The sequence below is a fragment of the Acartia tonsa genome, chromosome 2 (assembly GCF_053477335.1).
Source record: "Acartia tonsa isolate MP-2025a chromosome 2, ASM5347733v1, whole genome shotgun sequence".
Lineage (NCBI taxonomy): Eukaryota > Metazoa > Arthropoda > Copepoda > Calanoida > Acartiidae > Acartia > Acartia tonsa.
Window position 1 is genome coordinate 55,358,794 of NC_137261.1, and position 22,298 is coordinate 55,381,091.

Below are 22,298 nucleotides of genomic sequence, written 5' to 3' on the forward strand. Positions count from 1 at the left end.
TGTATTTTAGGATAGGTTAGGATATATTAGGTACAGGGTAGCTCCGCAGGCAAATTTCAATAAACAAAACTTCCTTTTCCAATCAAGATAAAATAAAAGTCCTAAAAGTTTGAGGTTCAGTGTGATCTACAGTTCTATTTTCTTCTCTATTTTAGATTGAAACACGATGTAAAGGGACAAAGTGACTCAAACATTAGCCATGTGACGTCATAAAAATTAGTGATTATCCATCTCTTTTTTAGGGGTTTTCTTTTCCACATCTCCTCTCATACCTCCTATTTATATGACGTCACAGGAATCAAAAGTGGTACAGATTGGGCTTCGTCCAGGATAGGTTAGAATATATTAGGTACAGGGTAGCCCCGCAGGCAAATTTTAATAAACAAAACTTCCTCTTCCAATCAAGATTAAATAAAAGTCCAAAAAGCTTGAGGACAAGTATGATTTGCAGTCTAATTTCCCCTCTATTACTGATTACATGATTTAGAGGGACAAAGTATCTTAAAACTCAGCAAAGTGACGTACTAAAAATGAGTGATTATCCATCACTTTTTAAGGGGTTTTCTTTCCCACTTCTTCTCATTTTTATGACGTCACATGGCTGATTTTTGAGTCACTTTGTCCCTAGCTCTACAACACGATTGTTGACATTATTCAAAAATTGAGAGTGATAAATTTTGAAGATGATTAAAGTCGCTCAACAGATTATAACGTCATACGATAGAATAGCCAATGTTAGGCCAGTAATACTGTATTTGACCAGAGGCAAAATTTATGCTGGCCTCTCATTGTTTATTATATCGTATGACGTCATAATCTGTTGAGGGACTTTAATCATCTTGGAAAATTTTGGACACGCTGCTAAGGTTTTTTTCATCCTTATTACGTATTACCTTTATTGCTTTTATTTTCAGGGAAGGAGGGTACATTGTACTGCGAAATTTCACTGTTACCCAAAGTTTTATAACCCCGTTAACTTATTCGTTGGCTTAAAACCTTGGTTACTTATATTAAACTTTGAGCTATTAATATAACACTAGAAAGATTTAATATTTTAGACCAACAATTTTCATCTATAGAAGGTGTTATTTTGTCTTTATTCATTGGGTTTGTAGATCATTTTTTCCCATTGTCTTATCCCTTAGAATACCTGGTCCTTTATTTATTATTATCATGAGTTATTAGTATAAAAGGTAGAGAATAGCATATATAAAATTGCCTTACCTAAGTTAATAAATCATTTGTAAGCAGAATAACGTGTATGTTTACAATACAAGGACAATTCATTCCATGAGTAGCACAGCATTGGTGGGAGTTAAAAAAACTTTTATGAAAAGATGAAAGTGATTTTTAATTTTAAACAATAGAAAATCGATTTTCAAAATCTAGTAAACATAAACATAAACATATTTATTTGGGCATAAAAATTAAACATAGTATAAAATCAAAAAAAAACATAAAAACACAATTCAAATTACTAAACCCAGAACCACTTCATTATGCAATCTACATTTTCCTGGATATTTTGGCTACGGTAGTCCATAATTGTACAGCTTTACAGTACATTGCTTCTATTTGTTAAAGCAACACGTATAATAAAAGAAAAAGATTCTGTTTAAAGTAAAATGCTTATATTTCAATCAAAATCTATATTTTTGTATTTTTTACCGATCAACTTCATTATGCAAATCAAAAGAAAATCAATGGGAAAACGATTGTTTTGCCCTTTTCTCCACTTTTAAAAATTAATTCTGATAAAATAACAATTTTTTAAGGGATTTATGCATTAATTATAATGAAAAACAGTTTAAGGTAGATTTTAATGATTTTTCTAAATAAAAAATAATTGAAAAAAAGAAATTCTATCCCTATCACGTTAGAGGACAGCTGCCAGAAAGTATACAAAAATGTTTTTTGATGTGTTAAAAAAAATCCATTCTAAAATCTTGATTTGAGGCCTTTAAGATGCTCTTACTGGTTGTGATGGTGAGCTAAATGTTATCAAAGTGCATGCCCATGAAGAAAACTTATATATTGAACTATGGTCCAATTTTTGTAGTCATAGCAGCCTCCAGCCAAGCAATATTAAAAAAGAAAAAAATTGCAATTTTAATTACTAAAATTCATAAAGTAAATAATGAAGTTTTTAGATAATGGTTATATTTCATGTCGAGAGGCTCCACTGGAGGCTGCTATGACTACAAAAAATGGTACATAGGTTAATAGACAAGTTGTTGTAATGGTCATGTACTTTCGTGACTCTGCCTCTTAAGGGGCGTTTCGTTGTATTTTCACAGTAGCTTTTCTCCAATTTCTAGGGGGCTCTAGCCCTGCTCGGCCAATTGCCTGACCTTGCAGGGTAATCACATAACTTAAATTGAAATAACCTATCAATAAGCTACTATGAAAATAAATGATGAAACGCCCCTTAAGAGACGATGTCAAGAAAGGGACTATACCCCGAACGAAAGGGAATATACCTGAAATAAGGAAAAATCTTGTAAACCCAGGGATAAGGGATGGGAAACGTAAGAAAATATTATTCCAGGCCTATTTTCCAACTAGGCCTAAAAAACTAGTTTCGGGATGACGCAGTAGTTAGATTTGAAAACTATGAACAATGATGAAATAGCTATTATATGAATGCAAAGAAAAAAAGTATAGAATAGAATTCAGGTAGTTGATTTCACCAATCATAAAATATAATAAAAACTTTCCAAAGAACCAATATGTTAGTGGCTTTAAGTAGAATCCCGTTATTACTTCGCCAACCCCCCCCCCCCCCATTTAAAAAAAAGTTTTTTTTTAGATGGTTAAATCTGATTTATTTTCAAACATTTTAAGGGGGGATCTACTTCACCCCAAAATTTGTATTTAGAAATGAACACCGCTTTAGCCCCCCAGCTTTAATAAATAAATTAAGTAGATTTGAATAAGTACATGGGTAACATTCTATCAACTAATTGTTCCATAGCATACATATAAATTAAGAATTTTTAAAAAAATTAATTTTACGTTAAATATTAACAAAAAAGTTCAATTAAGTGTGCATTAGTTTTTACCAAAATTAATGAAAATTTTTTTTTTAACAAAACACAGTACACTTTTATTTACATATTGAACTAGTTTTGTATTTGTAATCATTTAGGTGGGTTATCAATTCCACATGAAATGTAACTTTTAAATTGTCTAAAGACAATGAGTTTTTCACATTGTTCTAAAGTATAAAATGTTGAATCCTACTCAGTCTTCAAAAAAACGATCTCTCAATTTATGTTTTGCTATATGGACATTTATTAATGTGTAGATTTAATAATAAGTTGATGTGATTGAACGTCATATATATTGTTGTCCTTCTGATAGCAGAAACTTTCCATTGTTGTCTTTCTAATACAGTTAGGGAGTTGAATCCATTTTTATAGAAGCAGAAATATAATCTATGATTATGGTTTGGACCCTCTAAAACTGTAATCTACCCTTCCACTTTCCCCTCTCTTGGTGAAGATATCTTCAACGCCGATACGATTTTTGAAATATAAGATTCCACTTTTGTCTCTCTTGTTGAAGATATCTTCACCAAGAGAGGCAAAAGTGGAATCTTAAATTTCAAAAATAGTATTGGCGTTGAAGATATCTTCACCAAGAGAGGGGAAAGTGGAATCTTATATTTCAAAAATCGTATCGGCGTTGAAGATATCTTCACCAAGAGAAGGGAAAGTAGAATCTTACATTTCAAAAATCGTATCGGCGTTGAAGATATCTTCACCAAGAGAGGGGAAAGTGGAAAGGTAGATTACAGTTTTAGAGGGTCCAAACCATAATCATAGATTATATTTCTGCTTCTATAAAAATGGATTCAACTCCCTAACTGTAATAGCAGAAATTTATGTTTGCTTGAATTAATTTAGCCAATAATGAACTGGGGGACGCGTTTGTTATTAATAATTGGTTAATGCTAAAAGCAAGTTTCAGGTTATTGGATATTGGCCTACAGCCAATGAGGAACTGGCGAAAATGAGTTGATTTTATAGGCAAAAAAGAAAAGTTGCCCCATCACTTTTAAAAGGAGGCTGAGACCTAATTTTCGGCCAGGTTTTCCATCCCTTATCCCTGTGTAAACCAAAGTATTTTTACGTTGTGACGGACTTAAACAAATAGATATATTCTATTTATTGAGCAGCTTCACTAATTTCAATAATTATTTTTTCTAGCCTCATAGTATTGTACAGTATGGCTATTGAAAATTGTCATTTTATCTTAATAAAAAAGCAAAAAAAAACATTAATTGTCTATAATGATTTTTTACGGCCGAAAAATTTGTTAATTAGAACAAAAAAGCCCCTTGCATAATAGAGTAAATTTATAAGTAAACCTATTTTTATTATGTTTTTTTAACGTTCATAATGTTTACAAGTATTTGCTAGTATAAAATGTACTATATATTTTGTTTACATTTTACTTAAAAACAGCTTTTTGTAAATATTTTCATTCTTTAAGATGTTTGTTACTTGTAGAACAAACCAATTTTTTGGCGAATCTACTTTATAATTACAGATGTTCATCTGTTCAACAGTAGATCTAAAGCATTTTTAATGAAAAATTTATAAAAATTTCTGTAGTTTCCCGTAATCAATGTTCATCTAGTCTAAAACTTATTTGATTTCAGACTAGTGATTGCACCCCAAGAAAAATAGCTTAAAATCATCCTAAGATTCAAATCTAATAATATAATGCCTAAAATGAAGATCTTAATCGTTTCAAAAAAACATACTACTTTCTTTGCAGAGGGACTAAGGAACTCAAAAATCAGCCATGAGACGTCATAAAAATGAGGGATTATCCATCTCTTTTTTAGGGGTTTTCTTTACCACTTCTTCTTTCATCTCCCTCATTTTTATGACGTCACATGGCTGATTTTTTAGTCACTTTGTCCCTCTACATTTCTTTATATAAAAGAATGAAAATTATGTGAAATCAGCATAATTTCCTCGAATGCTGTTTAAAATAGATGTCTAAAATTTGTTGAGAAGATTCATATCAATACTGACCATATAAATATAACTTAATTTGTCGTTTTGTCTGTTGAATTGACCAGTATTTTTTACCTTAAGTATGGATTTAATGTAACCTTGATATTTACAAAGCGTTTGAAATATTATTAACTGTAAAAAAAAATAATGGATATAAAATAAGTAGATATTATGAATTTACTAGAGTTGGCTCGATATAATTATCTCCCTATTGGCTAGTTTTCTATATGCATATCTATTTCTCAATAAATCTATTTTCCTCACCCGGCATTACTATCTAAAAGAAAGTAAATGTTTAATAATTTAAATGATTTTTAAAAGATTTTTTTTAATTATATTTTTTTCTTTACATTACCATCACCAAAGGGTTAATGATGATGATTACAATTTTAGTTTAATATTTGAACACACAAAATGTCGCCACAATCGAATTCTTTTAAAACATAGTTTTCTTAAATTTATCATATTATAAATTTAAATTTTCTTTTTTATGATTAGAAATTAAATACATCAATATAAGGTAAATAGCAACATGAAATGAAAAAAAATGAATTTATTTTTAATAAAGTAAAATAATGGGTCTTATCGTTCTGGGCAATGAGAGTTTATTATGGATTATTGGAGCACTATGAGTTTTAATCATATATTCCTTGGAAAACTTGAGCTCGTTTATAGACATTTATTTCCTATATAGATCTGACATGGATCTTGAAGCAATTAAGCAGGCCGTTTTGTACATGTTAAAAATTGGAAGATTTCATTAAATAAAAGTAATCGCAAATATACTTAGTAAATGACAGGGGATAAATTGTCGTCAATTTTGGTTGCTATTATCCTTGTTATTTATTGGTTAGTTATTTCAGTTCTGTAGGGGAAGAGATGGAGTAAGGGAGGGATCGTTATTTTAGCCCGCTACAAGGTTCCCTTTATTACAGTACAAGTTAGTCTGATGTAAGATCCAAGTAAAAATAGAATACTCAGTATAGAGAAGTGGTTATTGGACTGTATATAAAGTTGCAACCCCAAAGTTTCATAACTGGCTTACTGGCTTTATCAGTTGGCTTCCGGTTCTTTTTATAAAACATTAATTGATTGGTTCGATCTAGAAGTGTCTAAACTATTCGATAAATTACTTATTATTATAATTGGCGAAGTACATAATTTTATCATCGTTTATCTTATTCTTAAAATCCTTTTAAAAAATACTAAACCATTAAACTAATTTTTTTTTTGTTAATTCATGAGATCTGGTATAAATCTGTACAATTCATTCTAGAAGTTTTAAGAAAAAGAAATTTGGTTACAAACTAATGACCATTTAAAAATCCCCCCCTTCCCCCCCCCCCCCTTCCAAAAAAAAAGAGGGTTAAAAAGTCCCAGGAATATAAAAAGCTCTCTAAAAATCAGATTAAAAACATCATTATTTTACATAGAAACGAAAACTTTTTAGTTAAATTGTACCAAAATGTATATAAGGTTTGGAGAGGTATGAGTACTGATTGTCAGGGAGGGGACATCGGGCTAGTTAAAACACTAGTCCCCAAAAGTTTCTAATAACGTTTTCTTATTCGTTGGCTCAGCAACTTTGTGGACTTTTATAGAATTTTGATTGGTTGATTCATTTAGCTGAGTGTCCAAACGCTTCAACAACCAATCTACTGATAATTTTGGGTGTCATCTTTTGAGATGTATATCAATTTATCGGCCATTGTCTTATCCCTTTAGACCCCTGACAGGTTGTTATTTCAGTTGTTACACTATTCAATGTTCACCTATCACATCAATCAAGCTTAAACCAATTAGGAAACATTCAATTTGTTTAAGAGATTCATTTTATACGTTTATCTCTCTCTCTTCTCCTATATATATATATATGTACATGTATGTACCTTTTCTGAGAAATTACTTCCTTTATTTCTCTCTCTCTCTCTCTCTCTCTCTCTCTCTCTCTTTTTCTCTTTCTCTTCCCAGGGATACCAACGGATAAGGCATAATGATAAAAGGATCTGCATTTCCATTGATTATAAACAAAATTACCCTTCTGGTTGAATTGAAACAATTGGTTTCAGAGGTTTTGACACTATTATTTTTAAAATAACCAATCACTGATCAATTTTTCGAGCCAATGAATAATATACGGTGTTTATAAAACCTTGGGAACCAGTTTATAAACATTCCATTGTCCCCTCCCTCACTCCCTGTGTATTCTAAGAATAATATCATCTGTTTTGCACAATATTTTAGTTGGGTAGATACATTTAGGGTTTATAAATAGAAATATTTTCTAAAAAGAGAATAAGGATGATTACATCCATTAAATGAAAGTTTAACAAATTAGACTGACAAACGAACATTAAATTACAGACTCGATTATAAAGTTGCTCCGTTTATCACATCCACATGGTGCCTAAACTATGTACATATCTTAAACTATAGGCTACGTCCCAGAGGTCTCTAGGAGCACTTGAGGGTGGGGAAAGACGTCTATAAGGTACAATATTATAAGCTAAGCATCTCTATAATCAAGTCCTAAAAATGTCATTATAACCTTAACTGTATTTAAGAAGTTTTACTACAAATTTTAAGTATAAATTTGTCAAAACTTATTTATATTTTGTATATTCAGTTATGACACTCTACAAGAGTTAATGTTCGTTCAGAGCTTCACTTTTATGTTTGTTGTAATCCTGGTTATTTTTTAGACCAACAGTGATTTGGAGACGGGAGGATGGACAAAGGATCACCATAAAAAACAAGGGGGTGAAAAGAAAAGGTAAACTTGTATTCACTTGTTGTTAAAGATCCCAAAAACGGATTATTATGATAAGAGGATAATACAATGGCCGATAAATTGATGTACACCCTAGGGTTGGGCCGGATATCCGGTGTGGCCGGATATCCGGCCATTTTTAATATCCGGCCGGATACCGGATATTGAAACTATCCGGCCGGATATCCGGCTCTATAATTTTTTATACTTTACACCAAAAATCTCTGCTTTTTAAAATCTTAAATGGCTATAATTTTCTTATTATTGAAGCTAGAAGAACATTTTTTCTGAATAAGTTTAACTTTATGTAAATTTATATAAGATTTCTGAAGAAATTTTTTTTTACTACTTTAATATCTGGTAATTTGGCCGGTTATCCGGCCGGATATCCGGTATTTTGGCCGGATAACCGGATAATTGCCGGATATCCGGCGTTGGTCGGATATCCGGCCGGTTACCGGATATCCGGCATTTGAAATCAGCCGGATATCCGGTATCCGGCCAAAAAAGTATCCGGCCCAACCCTAGTACACCCCCTATGATAATACGCAAATTACCATATCTGTAGATTACAATTAGTGGTTGAAACGTTTGGACACTCAACTAAATAAACCAACCTATCAAAATTTAATTATAGTTCCTAAAATTGTTAAGCCAACTTTATGAAAACGCGATTTTAAAACTTTGGGAACCCAATGTGCCCTCCATCCCTGCCTTTTTATTCCACTAAAGTGTAGTGAAATAAAAAATTATTGGAAAGAAATAAAAATATTTGAGTTTGAGTACATTTAGCATAGTGATGTACTTTTGGGGACAAATTTGTCTTATTGCATTAAGGAAATATTTTGCTTTTACAATTTTAGATTAAGGTTGGTTTTAGGAAAAGGAAGAATATAATGAAAAAAGAAGTGTTTTTTTTCTTTTAAAAAAATTCATTAGGTGATTTCTTTTTGGAGAGTGGTGATATGATTCCCCAAAATAGTTAAAAACCTTCCCTGGACCTATAAGAAGTTTCATTGTAAATCTGTTAGCGAGATCTTTCACTAAAAACACACAAACATAGACAAACATCCTGTGACTTTTACATTTTTTCCATATTTTTCATATGTTCTCTTCCCTTGTAAAGGTAATGTATTTTGCAAGGCTCAACAGCCGTGCCTCAGCCGTGCATAAGTCTCAAATTTAAACCTGACTGTGAGCAATTAAAAGTATTTCAAACTGATGGATTGTCTGTATAGGAACAGGTTTAGACATCTTTTTGAATTTTAAATTTGTAATATGACGATTTCAATGAGATTTTCACCCGGATTACGCGCGGCTGCCGAGCCCTGGGTAATGTATTTTGTGTGCAGACCTACTTGAAACATTACAACAGTTTTTACAATTTTACCAGTAAGGGAAAAGCTATTTCAACAAGCACAAATAAGTTCATAAGTAACGCAGCTATGAAAGTAAATAATATGAATGAAATTAGGGAAATATCTTAAAATCAAAGTAAACTATAGATGAAAAATCACAAAACCTTTAGAGCTAAAGTAATTTTACGTTATTGAGTTTAAAACAAATGAAAGTTTTTTATGTCTTTGCCGAAGGATATGAGCTGGTTCTCCCTTACTGTGAAACTTCTCATTGGTTCAGAGAAGGTTTTCAATATTTTTGGGGCGGGTATTTCCAACCTATTAAAGAAAATCACCCCTAGAACACCTCCCTCCCAAGCGGCGTAAACGTTATTTCTATATACTAGGATAGAGAATATTAGAGCGAAATTGGAATTTTAAAAGAAATTATTATTTTCTTCATCTATCCCTGCTCCCCTTTCTAAATATCAATTCTAGACAACCTGCAAATAAATGACATTTTTGCGAAATAGAAAAAAACATACTTGACTTTAGAGTAAATAAGGACCTTTAAAAACATTTAAATTTTATTAAAATCTAAATAAAATATCATTATAAAATAAAAGACTAGTACCGAAATCAACATGCAAAGTTTGAAATCAAAAGAACAATTCTAAGATGCTTGAAATAATGATAAAAGCTATACGTTGTGGACAGACAGGCGGACTGACCCTAAATGTTAAAAAATATTTTACTTTATATTTTTACTAGTTGCTTTGCCCCTTGCCGCTAGTGAAGGGCGGAGGATATCCGGAAAATAGTCTAAAACCAACCAACCAAAAGCTGTTTATAAAGCTCTACTAAAGAGTACAATTAATTAGGACCAGTATTTTCCGAGATTTTCAGCTTCAGACAATAAAACCTTACTACTTTTTATTATAGGACTTCAAAATTGATTTATATTATATTTGAAGAGAAATCCGTGGAGGGTGAGGTGTTGGAGTTGACCAGTGTTACCAGGAGTGAGATGGGGGCTTACATGTGCATTGCCAGGTACACTTAATAACCGCTGGATTAGATCCGGATTATGTACTTATTATCCGTGGATAAGAGGTACGGATTTGTTTAAAATCCAGTGTAGTTGTATTACCCTAAGAGGTCATAAGTTTTAATCTCGATCCAAAACCGCGGCATAACTTAGTCTAAAGATGTTAAAAATTGTAGTTATTGCTGTTATGGAAGGCATGATATGGGTGCCAGATACGAAGTGCTTGAAAGTGTCATGTGTGATGTCATAAAAATACATCTATTAGCCATCTCTTTTTTTGTCCTTTACCACTTCTTCTCTCGTCCCTCCTTTTTAGACGTATTTTATGACGTCACATATGACACTTTCCAGAGCTTCCCAGGTACAATTATTACCCGGAGAGGTCATAGGTTCGAATCTCCGTTCTAAACCGCGGCATCTTTTTATCTTTCTTTATCTATATAAATGGCTTAGTGGATTTAGGCTATTTTTCTTTTTTTCCTCTAAGGGCTAGAGAGAATAAAAAAATCCTAAATATTTTGATAAACTTTTTATCTCAATTTTATCCACCATTACTAGAAAGAATTTTCATTCTATTTAGAATTATAAGATTTATAGAAAGGAAAACAAAACAAAATAATGATAGCAAGATTTATTTGTATTTTATCCATTGGCAAGGCCAGTAAATTTTCTATTTTTACGTACATACAAAAAAATAGGTTTTGTTCAAACTACAAAATATACTTACCAAAAAATACTTTATTACTATAGAATTGACATACAATTTTAAATATTGAACAGTATCGCCACTAATTATTGAAATTTAATTTAATCATAATTACTGAATTAATAGTTGCAGCTGGCTAAAATAACGTAGTCACATCCCCTCCAATGAACTGACCAATAAATGAAGTCCATATTAGCAAGCCAAAATTAACTACAAATTTTCCCCTGTCAATATATTCATGTATATTCTATACCCATTAATGAATCAGACGTATGTCAGGTACCACCGTTTATTTAGATGCATTGAAAACGCGTCATTTGTTCATTTTAACGAAGCAGCTTATAGTGCCTAATAAAAAATTACGTCATATATTACAAATAACCAATGTTTACTTGCCTGTCATTGGTAATTTGTATTGTATGGCGTAATTTTTTATCAGTCAGTATAAGCTGCTTCAAATCTAGATATTTAGACAAACCCCAAACTGTCCCAGTTTTGAGCAAGACGATTCCTGTGACGTCATATAAATAGGGAAGGGGGGAAAAAATCTCTTCCCTTTTCTCCCATCTCTTTTAAAGAAATTTTCTTCCCCCCTTCCCTTTTTCTTTCCCGAAACATATATGAAATAACTGGAATCGTCTTGCTCAAAACTGGGACAGTTTGGGGTTTGTCGATATTTAGAGCAGTTTGATAATAAATTATTTGTATTTAGGAATGGAATACCTCCGGCTGTCAGTAAGAATATTCAGCTAGATGTACATTGTAAGCAACATTTTATGTCAGGGATTTAAAGGGATAAGACAATGGCCGATAAATTGATATACATCCCCAATGATAACACACATTAATTAACCCTTCTGTAGATTACAATTAGTGGTTGAACCTTTTGGACACTCAACTTAATCAACCAATCAATCAAAATATAATAAAAGTCCCCAAAGTTGTTGAGTCTACAAATATACAAACGTTATTATAAAACTTTGGGGACTAATGTAATAAACACCCCAATGTCCCCTCCCTTTATGTAACTTCAATATGTAAAAAGCCTAGTTGAAAGAATAAGTAATTGAACTAAAAGATTTAAAACAAGGATGACAACATCCATATAAGCTCAATAAATCAGAAGGACATATATTGCATGAATCTACTTTTTATATTAGAGAAACATAAAATCTTTACTTTAAATATGTAGCATAACGTTTAATACATGCCTATTATATGTTATCAAAGGAATCGTCATTTTAAAATATAAACTAACAAGGATGACAACATCCATAAAAGCGAAGCTCTGAAACGGTAGGACAAACGGACATTAACACTTGTATAATGTCAGAACTGAATAATCAGAATGCGAACGTATAAGAGTCAAAGCAAAATTGTAAGTAAAAACTGCTTGATACAGGATAATGATTATGGACATACTTACATTTTTAGGACTTGATTATAGAGTTGCTTCGCTTATAATATTGTACTTTGTTGTCCCAGGAATCAGTATACCAAAAATCAGACCAATCGGATAATTAGGTCACATACAAATTTGTTGTTAAAAATGTAAAAAAAATTTACATGTTTAAAATGGACGTACGCACATTCTGGTAATGATTATAGAGTTGCTACGCTTTTTAACTCGTACCTAACTATTACAGGAATCACCATGCAAAATTTGAAATCGATAGGACATTTCTAACATGCCTAAATAAACGAAAAAAGCTATTTAAAAAAGTAAAAAAATCAACATGTTTAAAATGGACGTACGGACATTTTAGTAATGATTATAGAGTTGCTACGCTTTCTAAATCGTACCTAACTACTAAAGGAATCACCATGCAAAATTTGTAATCGATAGGACATGTCTAAATTAACGAAAAAAGCTATCCGTGACGGACGGACGGACGTACGGACGGACGGACGTACGGACGGACGGACCGACCATAATTATAGAAAAGCTTCGCTTTTAAAAAGGAAGAGATTTATAATGTAATTAAATAATCCAACGTATTTGCTCAATAATAATTCATGGCTACTTTAAAATACCTGTATCCAATAAATGGTATACATATAAAACCAATAACAATAAAGATAAAGACCCCCCCCCCCCCCAATAGTTTACTCAGACCCCATACTGTAACAATATTGAAGATATTCACATTTTTTAAAAGCAAAGCTTTTTATATAATTAGGGTATGTCCGTCCGTCCGTCACAGTTAGCTCTTTTCGTTAATTTAAATAGGTTAGAATTGTCCTATTGATTCCAAACTTTGCATGATGATTCCTGTAGTAGTTAGTTACAATTTAGAAAGCGTAGCAACTCTATAATCATTACCAGAATGTCCGTACGTCCATTTTAAACATGTTGATTTTTCTATTTTTTTAACAACAAATTTTTATGTGATCTAAATATCCGTTTGATCTGATTTTTGGTATATTGATTCCTGGGACAACAAAGAACAATTATTATAAGCAAAGCAACTCTTTAATCAAGTCCTAAGAATGTAAGTATGTCCATAAACATTATCCTGTATCAAGCAGTTTTTCAACAAATTTACTTACAATTTTGCTTCGACTATTATACTTTTATATTCTGATTATTAAGTTTAGACAAAATACAAGTGTTAATGTCTGTTTGTCCTACCGTTTTAGTGCTTCGCTTTTATGGATGTTGCCACCCTTGTTTAAAAGCAAAGCTTTTTCTGTAATAAGGGTATGTCCGCCCTTCTGTCCCTACGTAAAGGATGGCTACTTGTCGCTGGTTAAAGCTTGTTAGAATTGCCCTATCAGCTTTAAATACTGAATTTTTTTTAAATCTCAAATAATGTTAAACATTGAATGAGTTCTTATTCTTATGTGTTAAGTTTATTGTCTGATATCCTGTTTTATTTAGCTTAGCTTTTATGGATGTTGTCATCAAATTCAAAGGCGTCCAATTTTTTTCATTGGGGGGGGGGGGTAAATCTTTATATCATATAGGCAAGGACGATCAAGCTTTTTTATTTTTTTTTTTTTGGGGGGGGTTAAAAATTTAAACTTAAAATTTTTTTGAGGGGGGGGGGGGGAATCAATCCTATTCCTTCCCCCCTACCCCATTGGACGTCCTTGGTTGTCATCATTGTTTTAAGGAAATATAATATTTTTATTAATCTGTTCCTTAGAATCCAATCTATTTAGAATCAGTAATGAGAACCTTTTGTTCTATAGGCTTTCATCTGTTTATCATTATTACTAGTAGCGAGCTACTCTATAATTCACTTTGTCTGTTCGTCCGTAATGCTATGGAATAAATGATATTTTCTCGGCTGCTATTGAAGAAAGAAGGCTAAAATTGTCAGTGAAGCTTACCTGTATCAATGAGTATAACTTTATTTCTCCGTCAGTCTGTCGGTCATTATTTTTTCAGAAACGTTTCGTAATTTCTATGAATTATTGCATATTTATCAATTGATCATTTTCTATATAATTCATATTGTCTGTTTTTCCATCCATGAATTTTTGGTGCTTCGCTACTAATAGATGTTGTCATAACTTGAAAAAGTCGCCATATTGTGAAATGTTTATCCAATTATAGATATCCTGAAAAAATGAACTTGAATATATTCATAAAAAGATAATCTAAAAAATCACGAAACCTTGTAAGATTTATACGTGAAAATCTAGGAATCGAACTAGCACCCCAACCATTAAGCAAATTTCAACAAAACTTAATAAAAGTATGCAGAATACTAAGGTTTTCAGGTTTAACTTAAATAGGAGTTGAGAAAATCATGAAAACTTAAAAATGTAGGAATCGATCTAGCACCCTAATTAATTGACGAATCTTAACCCATTAGTGACGAACCGGCTTTTAATGCCCGGTTCCAGAAAATGCCGAAAAAAAACGGTTCTCAGTTTTAGGATTGCATCATTCTCAGTATGAATCCCCCCCTCTACTACCCTGGTTTTCATTTCCCCCTGGAGCTGGCAGTTTTGCTTACTTCCGTTTGCCGGTATAGCTCAACAAAATTTGAAAACCAAGAAAAACGAGGTGATTTTAAAATACCCCTCCTAACTTTTTTGTTTATAAAGTAAAGTTAGTAATTTTTTTCTTGAAATTTAAAGTTTATTGGCAACTACATTCAATTGTGAATTCGTTTTATTCAAATTATTATTTTTTATATGATTTTTTTATCGTTTAATTATGTTCTATATAAACCGGTTCGGCGTGAGTATTAATACCCGCTAGTTTTATTGCCCTGCTCGGCGCGAGTAAAGATACCCGTCCACATATAATATCAAAAGTTTTAAAACTTCTAGGAAATGGGCTTTTTTAACCGAAAAGGGCGGTGCCTATAGCCAAAATCTTAAATGTGATATAATTTGTTTTGTATGTTAGTTGTAGCTCTATCAATTACATGAGGTTATGTAGTTTTCAATTATGGATCGTATCGTAGTTTTAAAAAGTGTTCATCTCACTTTGGGCGTTCAAAAATTACATTTTTAACTTTTTGGGCCAAAAAACCGGGTATTTAGGTCGAAAACGGGCTTTAATGCCGGGGGAAAGCACCAAAAAACGCCAAAAACGGTTATTAATACCGAAAGGTTTCTTTATTCGCGCCGAACCGGGTTTTTTTGCAACTTTCCTGTGCACGCCACTAGAGCAAAACAAAAAAATTGGAATTCCGTTTTTACCATTATAAAGCTTCCCTGAGATTTTCAGCTCGATCGGTCCATAAAAGTGGCGATCGGCACTAATGGGTTAATGAAACTTAGTGAAAATAGGAACAATGTTAACATATTTAATATTTCAGACTCCTATCTTTTATAGGAGCCGAGAAAATCACGTTTCCCCCATTTCGTGATTGACGGACGGACAGACGGACGGACGGATGGACGGACTGACGGACGGACATTTCGAATTAAAGAATAGCTTTGCTACTAAAAATTGATTTAAAGTAACATATTTATATTAGAACAGGGAATTTTAATGGCAATTAAATTAAACTCTTCCCCTCTAGAAAATTAGAAAATATCATATAGCTTTGAAAACATTGGGGGTGAGATTAATTTCTTGTTTGTTTGTTCAGTCCAGCCCCAGATATCCAGTGAGCAGCAGATAGTCGGAGCTCCGGCCATGACAGCAATCAATATCACCTGTATAGCTGAGGTAGGGATAGATAGATAGATAGATAGATAGATAGATAGATAGATAGATAGATAGATAGATAGATAGATAGATAGATAGATAGATAGATAGATAGATAGATAGATAGATAGATAGATAGATAGATAGATAGATAGATAGATAGATAGATAGATAGATAGATAGATAGATGGATGGATGGATGGATGGATGGATGGATGGATGGATGGATGGATGGATGGATGGATGGATGGATGGATGGATGGATGGATGGATGGATGGATGGATGGATGGATGGATGGATGGATGGATGGATGGATGGATGGATGGATGGATGGATGGATGGATGGATGGATGGATGGATGGATGGATGGATGGATGGATGGATGGATGGATGGATGGATGGATGGATGGATGGATGGATGGATGGATGGATGGATGGATGGATGGATGGATGGATGGATGGATGGATGGATGGATGGATGGATGGATGGATGGATGGATGGATGGATGGATGGATGGATGGATGGATGGATGGATGGATGGATGGATGGATGGATGGATGGATGGATAAATGGATGGATGGATGGATGGATGGATGGATGGATGGATGGATGGATGGATGGATGGATGGATGGATGGATGGATGGATGGATGGATGGATAGATAGATAGATAGATAGATAGATAGATAGATAGATAGATAGATAGATAGATAGATAGATAGATAGATAGATAGATAGATAGATAGATAGATAGATAGATAGATAGATAGATAGATAGATAGATAGATAGATAGATAGATAGATAGATAGATAGATAGATAGATAGATAGATAGATAGATAGATAGATAGATAGATAGATAGATAGATAGATAGATAGATAGATAGATAGATAGATAGATAGATAGATAGATAGATAGATAGATAGATAGATAGATAGATAGATAGATAGATAGATAGATAGATAGATAGATAGATAGATAGATAGATAGATAGATAGATAGATAGATAGATAGATAGATAGACAGACAGACAGACAGACAGACAGACAGACAGACAGGTAGATAAATAGATAGATAGATAGATAGATAGATAGATAGATAGATAGATAGATAGATAGATAGATAGATAGATAGATAGATAGATAGATAGATAGATAGATAGATAGATAGATAGATAGACAGACAGGTAGATAGATAGATAGATAGATAGACAGGTAGATAGATAGATAGATAGATAGATAGATAGACAATTAGGTAGATAGATAGATAAACATAATATATCAATAGATGTATGATTAATGTTGTACTCTTTCTAAAAATATTTAGTAGATGATCATATCTTGATATATTTTCTTAGAAAAATAAACATGTTCATTTACTTAGTACGTGACGTGCTATTCATAGATAAACAAGGATGATAACATCCATAAAAAGCGAAGCTCTGAAATGGTGGCAGACGAACATTAACTCTTGTAGAGTGTCAGCACGTACGACAGACCAACGTACTAAGTAATTTGCACACTGGATATTCTGTGCCTCACACAAAAAATCATTCTTTTATCAAACTAGCGGCTTCGCCCCTAGAGGCCTCTAGGGGCACTTGAGGAAGGGAGAGTTGAATCCCAAAATGCATTTTTTTTTAATTTAGATTTTAAAAAGTAAATGTTTATTTTTTGGTGGGGGGAGGGGTGTCGACCTCCCTCTTATCCCATATTTTATTTTAGTTTAAATTTTTTTTGGTGGGGGGAGAGTAATTTTTTCCTAAGGGCGATTTCTCTTGGGGGGGTGGTGATACAAACAAACAGACAGACAGACAGACAAACATCGTTCTACTTTGTATTATAGATAACAGCGGAGAAAGTTTAAATTCATCCATTTCGTTGCAAACTGTCAGATAGACTGAATATCTAACTGATGGACTGATGAACAGAGAAATTTCAGAGTTGCTTTGGTCCTAATTAATAAGAATTTAACAACACAAGGGTAAAGATCTTTCTCGCATTCATTCGAATCCGGTGGATAGGAACCGGTTCTCATCCATACGAAAAAACTATGTCTAGCATCGTATTATATCCAGCTTTCTACGAATATAAAAATGTACAATCATAAGATTAAAACCAGTTTTTTAGCCTGTGCCTTCGGCACTTCGGGGCACAAAAACTGATTTTAATCTTATAATTGTACATTCTATATCCGCGGAAAGCTGTTTATAATACGATGAAAGAAATAACTATTATAATTGATTAATCAATAGATATATTTTCATTTATTGAAGAAAAACTATACAATGCTTCTAATTTTCATGGTCAGTCCATCTGTCGGTCAGGCCGTTGACTAGCTAAGTAATTAAGATTCCTTGTAAGGAGGGGGATGAAATTTAATTTTCAGACTTCTACTTTTGATTTCAACTGCCCCTAGAAGCCTCTGGTGGTTCTTTAGATGTTTTTTTATTTCAAATATGTATGTAATTATTGTCTATGTTGCGTTCAAGTCTTTACGTAAAAAAATTCTCTCGATTTTTTGTGATTTCTCTTGGGAGGGTGGTGGTACCCTCCCCAAAAATAGTTATACACCTTCCAGGACCTATCATATGAGAAGCTATCCTGTTAAGGAGAACCCGATCGGTTTAGCGGTTAGTGAGATCTTTGGTTCAAACATACAAACACACAGATAGACATCCTGTTACTTTATTTTAATTTTTTCCTTTTTTCAATGGTTGTATATATAACTACGATTATAAAACATAAAATTTAAATTTCCGCTGTGGAGAACTTTTGTTTTTGAAACATCAATTCCGGAAATTTCCTATTTGTTGTATGTATGTATTTGAAAAAACATTCTGGATAATATTAAAAGAAAGGAGGGAGGGAGAGGATATTGGGATGTTTATTACACTAGTCCCACTTTTGGGACTTTTAATGTATTTTGATTGGTTGGTTCAATAATTAAAGTATTTAAACCACTAAAAGTAATCTACAGAAGGGGTATGTATCATCAGGGACGTCCAAGCTTTTTTATTTAGGGGGTGTAATTTGCTTTTTTTTTGGGGGGGGGGGGGGAAATTGGCGCAAATTTTTTTTACCCCCCCAAAAAAAAAATTTTACCCCGGGGGAAAAACTTGCTACCTGCACCCCCAAATTCGTTTAAGGGGGTAATCACCTCTTTGCCCCCCCCCCCTTTGACGTCCTTGTGTATCATCATTGGGGTTGTACAGTGGGTCGATTTTGGACATTTTTTTTCTGAGGCCAAAGTATGAGTATAATACACCTCTGGATGATTTAAAATTTATCCTAAGTCTTAAAACCGCTGACGACCAGACATTCAATTGTATAGCTATTTGTAAATGGAAGTCAATTTTTTTTTTAATCAGAACTATGGCTTCATGGTGCTCCCAGGAAAGGCATTGAGGAGTAGAATCAGGAACTTTTGATCGTTTAAAAAAATCTCGTTCCTAGCCTGAGAAAATCTAAAAAACCTCTACAAATTAGACAATTCTCAATAAACCTTAAAAAATGGTGTTTTTTTAGTAATTTCTTAGGCTAGGAAAAGTTCCTGATTCTACTCCTCAAGGCCTTTCCTGGGAGCACCATGAAGCCATAGTTGTGATTCAATAAATATTTTACTCTCATTGACAAATAGCTCTACAATTGTATGTCTGGTCGTTGGTAAAAGGTTGGTAAATAAAGGGTAAGGAAGCGAAATATGACTTTGACTGACTCATAGTCGGAAATTCATTATATAACTGGGGAAATGCACAAAAATATTTAGCCTTCTAGCACTAATATGAACTGAGAGAATAATTGGAGAGAACTTGAATGCCGTCTTTGCATATTTTTTATTAATAAAAGTGATCGCATTCTAAATATCGATTTTTTAAAATTCTTTTTTGGTCAGACATTTTATTTAAGTTAGTTTTATCTGTTGCACATCCACTCTTTGTCTAATTCCGATATGAACCCGCCCTACTGTTTATTACAATAGTCCCCAACATTTCTTATTTGCTATCTTATCAATTTCTGAGACTTTTAATTAATTTTGAGTGATTGTTTTATTAAGTTAAGTGACCAAACGTTTCAACTACAAATAGTAATCTACAGAAGGGATATATTTACTTATTTATGTATCATTATTAGGGTTGTACATCAATTTATCGGCCATTGTCTTATCACTTTAGATCCCTCCATTAAAAGTCTAGATCTGATTTTATACAGTACATCTTATATAAAATAATTTTTTTATAGTTCTGCAGATATTTTTGAAAAATTTTATTTACTAGAAGTACAAAACAAAATAATATAATTTATAATAATGATAAACAAAATTACCCCTTCTGTAAATCATAATTATTGTTAATAGTATGAACACGGCTAGTTTTAATATTATTTACCTAAGCCCTTAAATGTTTTAAGCCAAAGAACCAAAGACTTTTTTAATTTACAGTTCACTGTCCCTTTCCTCTCTGGACAAAAGCTAAGACGATATGTAATTGTTTTTTATTTTAAGAATAAAAAGATCAACATATTTTATATCAATTTCATATTTCGATTTAGTTATATAATATACAAATCTTAAAAATATTTCAAATCCACTGAAAATTTCAGCCCTCTCTTTTGAAAAGGAGTTGAGAAAATCACGAAAAATTTAAAATCTAGGAGGCAATCTAGCACCCCAAATAATATACAGATGGACAAAACAATTTTATAGATTAGATGGACATATGTCATACGAATCTTCACAAAAAATTTCAGCTGTCTATCTTGAATAGGAGGAGAAAATCACGTTTCCGCAATGTGTCTTTTATGGACAGACGGACAAACTTTGTGAATTATAGAGTAGCTTCGCTACTAAAAACGCAATAATAAATCAACTTTTGGTTAATCTCTATTTCTTAACATTTGTACACCTAATATTTGAATTTAAATTTAAATATAATTTACTAGCGGCTAGGCTACAGGGGTCTCTAAGGAAACTTGAAGGCAATAAGGGGTGGGGGAATTCGCCCCTTTATTTTACATTTTAGTTTTAAAAAGAATGTTGTAAATGGATCGAGATAAACTCCCTATAAATAATTAAAAACATTCCCTGGAGCTGTAAGAAGCTCAACTATAATAGAGTCGGTGCAGCGGTTAGCGAGATCCTTCGCTAAAGACATAAAATCTTACTGCGTTGTATATTAGGATTACCAAAATATTTTCTTATAAATATCGTTTGTTTTAAAAGCAATTCAATACAGAACATTTTAAATTAGATTTCTGTGTAGAGCGCAGAGCCTGGATCCAATTTCAATAATATATTTATTTTTAAAACATTACTAAACCAATTTATTGTAAAATTTATATATCTGATTTCACATGTATTCCAAAAATATTTACATCTAGAGGTTAGAATCCTTCATTTTTCTGTAATTGTGGATCTCATGGGTTTTAGAGAATAAGACAATGGACGTTAAATTGATATAAAATGATAATAGATTAAAATTATAGGTTAAACCAACCAAGTATTTGAGCCAAGATTTATAGTCAAATGTGCCCTACCTTTCTGCTACTTTTAAAATTAAAATAATATTGTTTTCAAAATATCTTGTACAAGGACGTCCAGGCTTTTTTATTTGGGGGGGGGATGAATTGATAAATAAAAAATCAAGGATGGCATTGGTAATCTTTATATCATAGACGCAAGGACGTCCAAGCTTTTTTATTTAGTGGGTGGGGGGGGGGGTAAAAATTTAAAATTAAAAATATCGGGAGTCTATTCATTTGGGGGTGGGTAATCACCCCTCTACCCTCCCCTCCCCCCCGCCACCCCATTGGACGTCCCATATCTTGAACTGTATAAATTTTATGCTCTCAATAAGAATAAGAGGGGTTTTATGATTTTTTCCCATAATTTTATTTTTGATTTGTTTTAATGACCACTGAATATCTTCTATTTAAATGTCCAAATTTTAATCCATGATTATTTTGATCTTTGCTTCTATTGAATGTTTCCATCCTTGATATTTGATAACTCATATAATATAGAGTGGGTTGATTTTGGAATGGAAATAAATGCTCTCAAAGAGATTTCTCAAGTTTTAGATACCTATCCCACCAAGTAAAAAAGTAATTTTCTCTAACTATGCACATGAACCACCAGAAAAAATTTTTAAGTCTCTAACTGTAACAGGAGCCGAGATAGAGGGGGGGGTAAATGTGACCCTCCCCCCCCCCTCCCCGATCTATTAGGGTGGGAATTTGGGCCCGATCTGTAAGGGTTAAGTGTCTATAGCAAACTTGAAATAAAAAAATCAT

The 22,298-nt window shown here is 32.6% G+C and overlaps 1 protein-coding gene across 1 annotated transcript in view; it reads left to right on the forward strand.

Annotated features, from left to right (window-relative positions):
* The window catches only part of DIP-beta (Dpr-interacting protein beta), a 57,063-nt gene that overhangs the window by 28,374 nt on the left and 6,391 nt on the right, over positions 1–22,298 (forward strand). The window contains exons 7-10 of the mRNA XM_080151378.1: positions 7,733–7,803; positions 10,112–10,190; positions 11,604–11,653; positions 15,949–16,028. Of these exons, the coding sequence (XP_080007504.1) occupies positions 7,733–7,803; positions 10,112–10,190; positions 11,604–11,653; positions 15,949–16,028 (280 nt within the window). The remainder of the gene's footprint in view (positions 1–7,732; positions 7,804–10,111; positions 10,191–11,603; positions 11,654–15,948; positions 16,029–22,298) is intronic.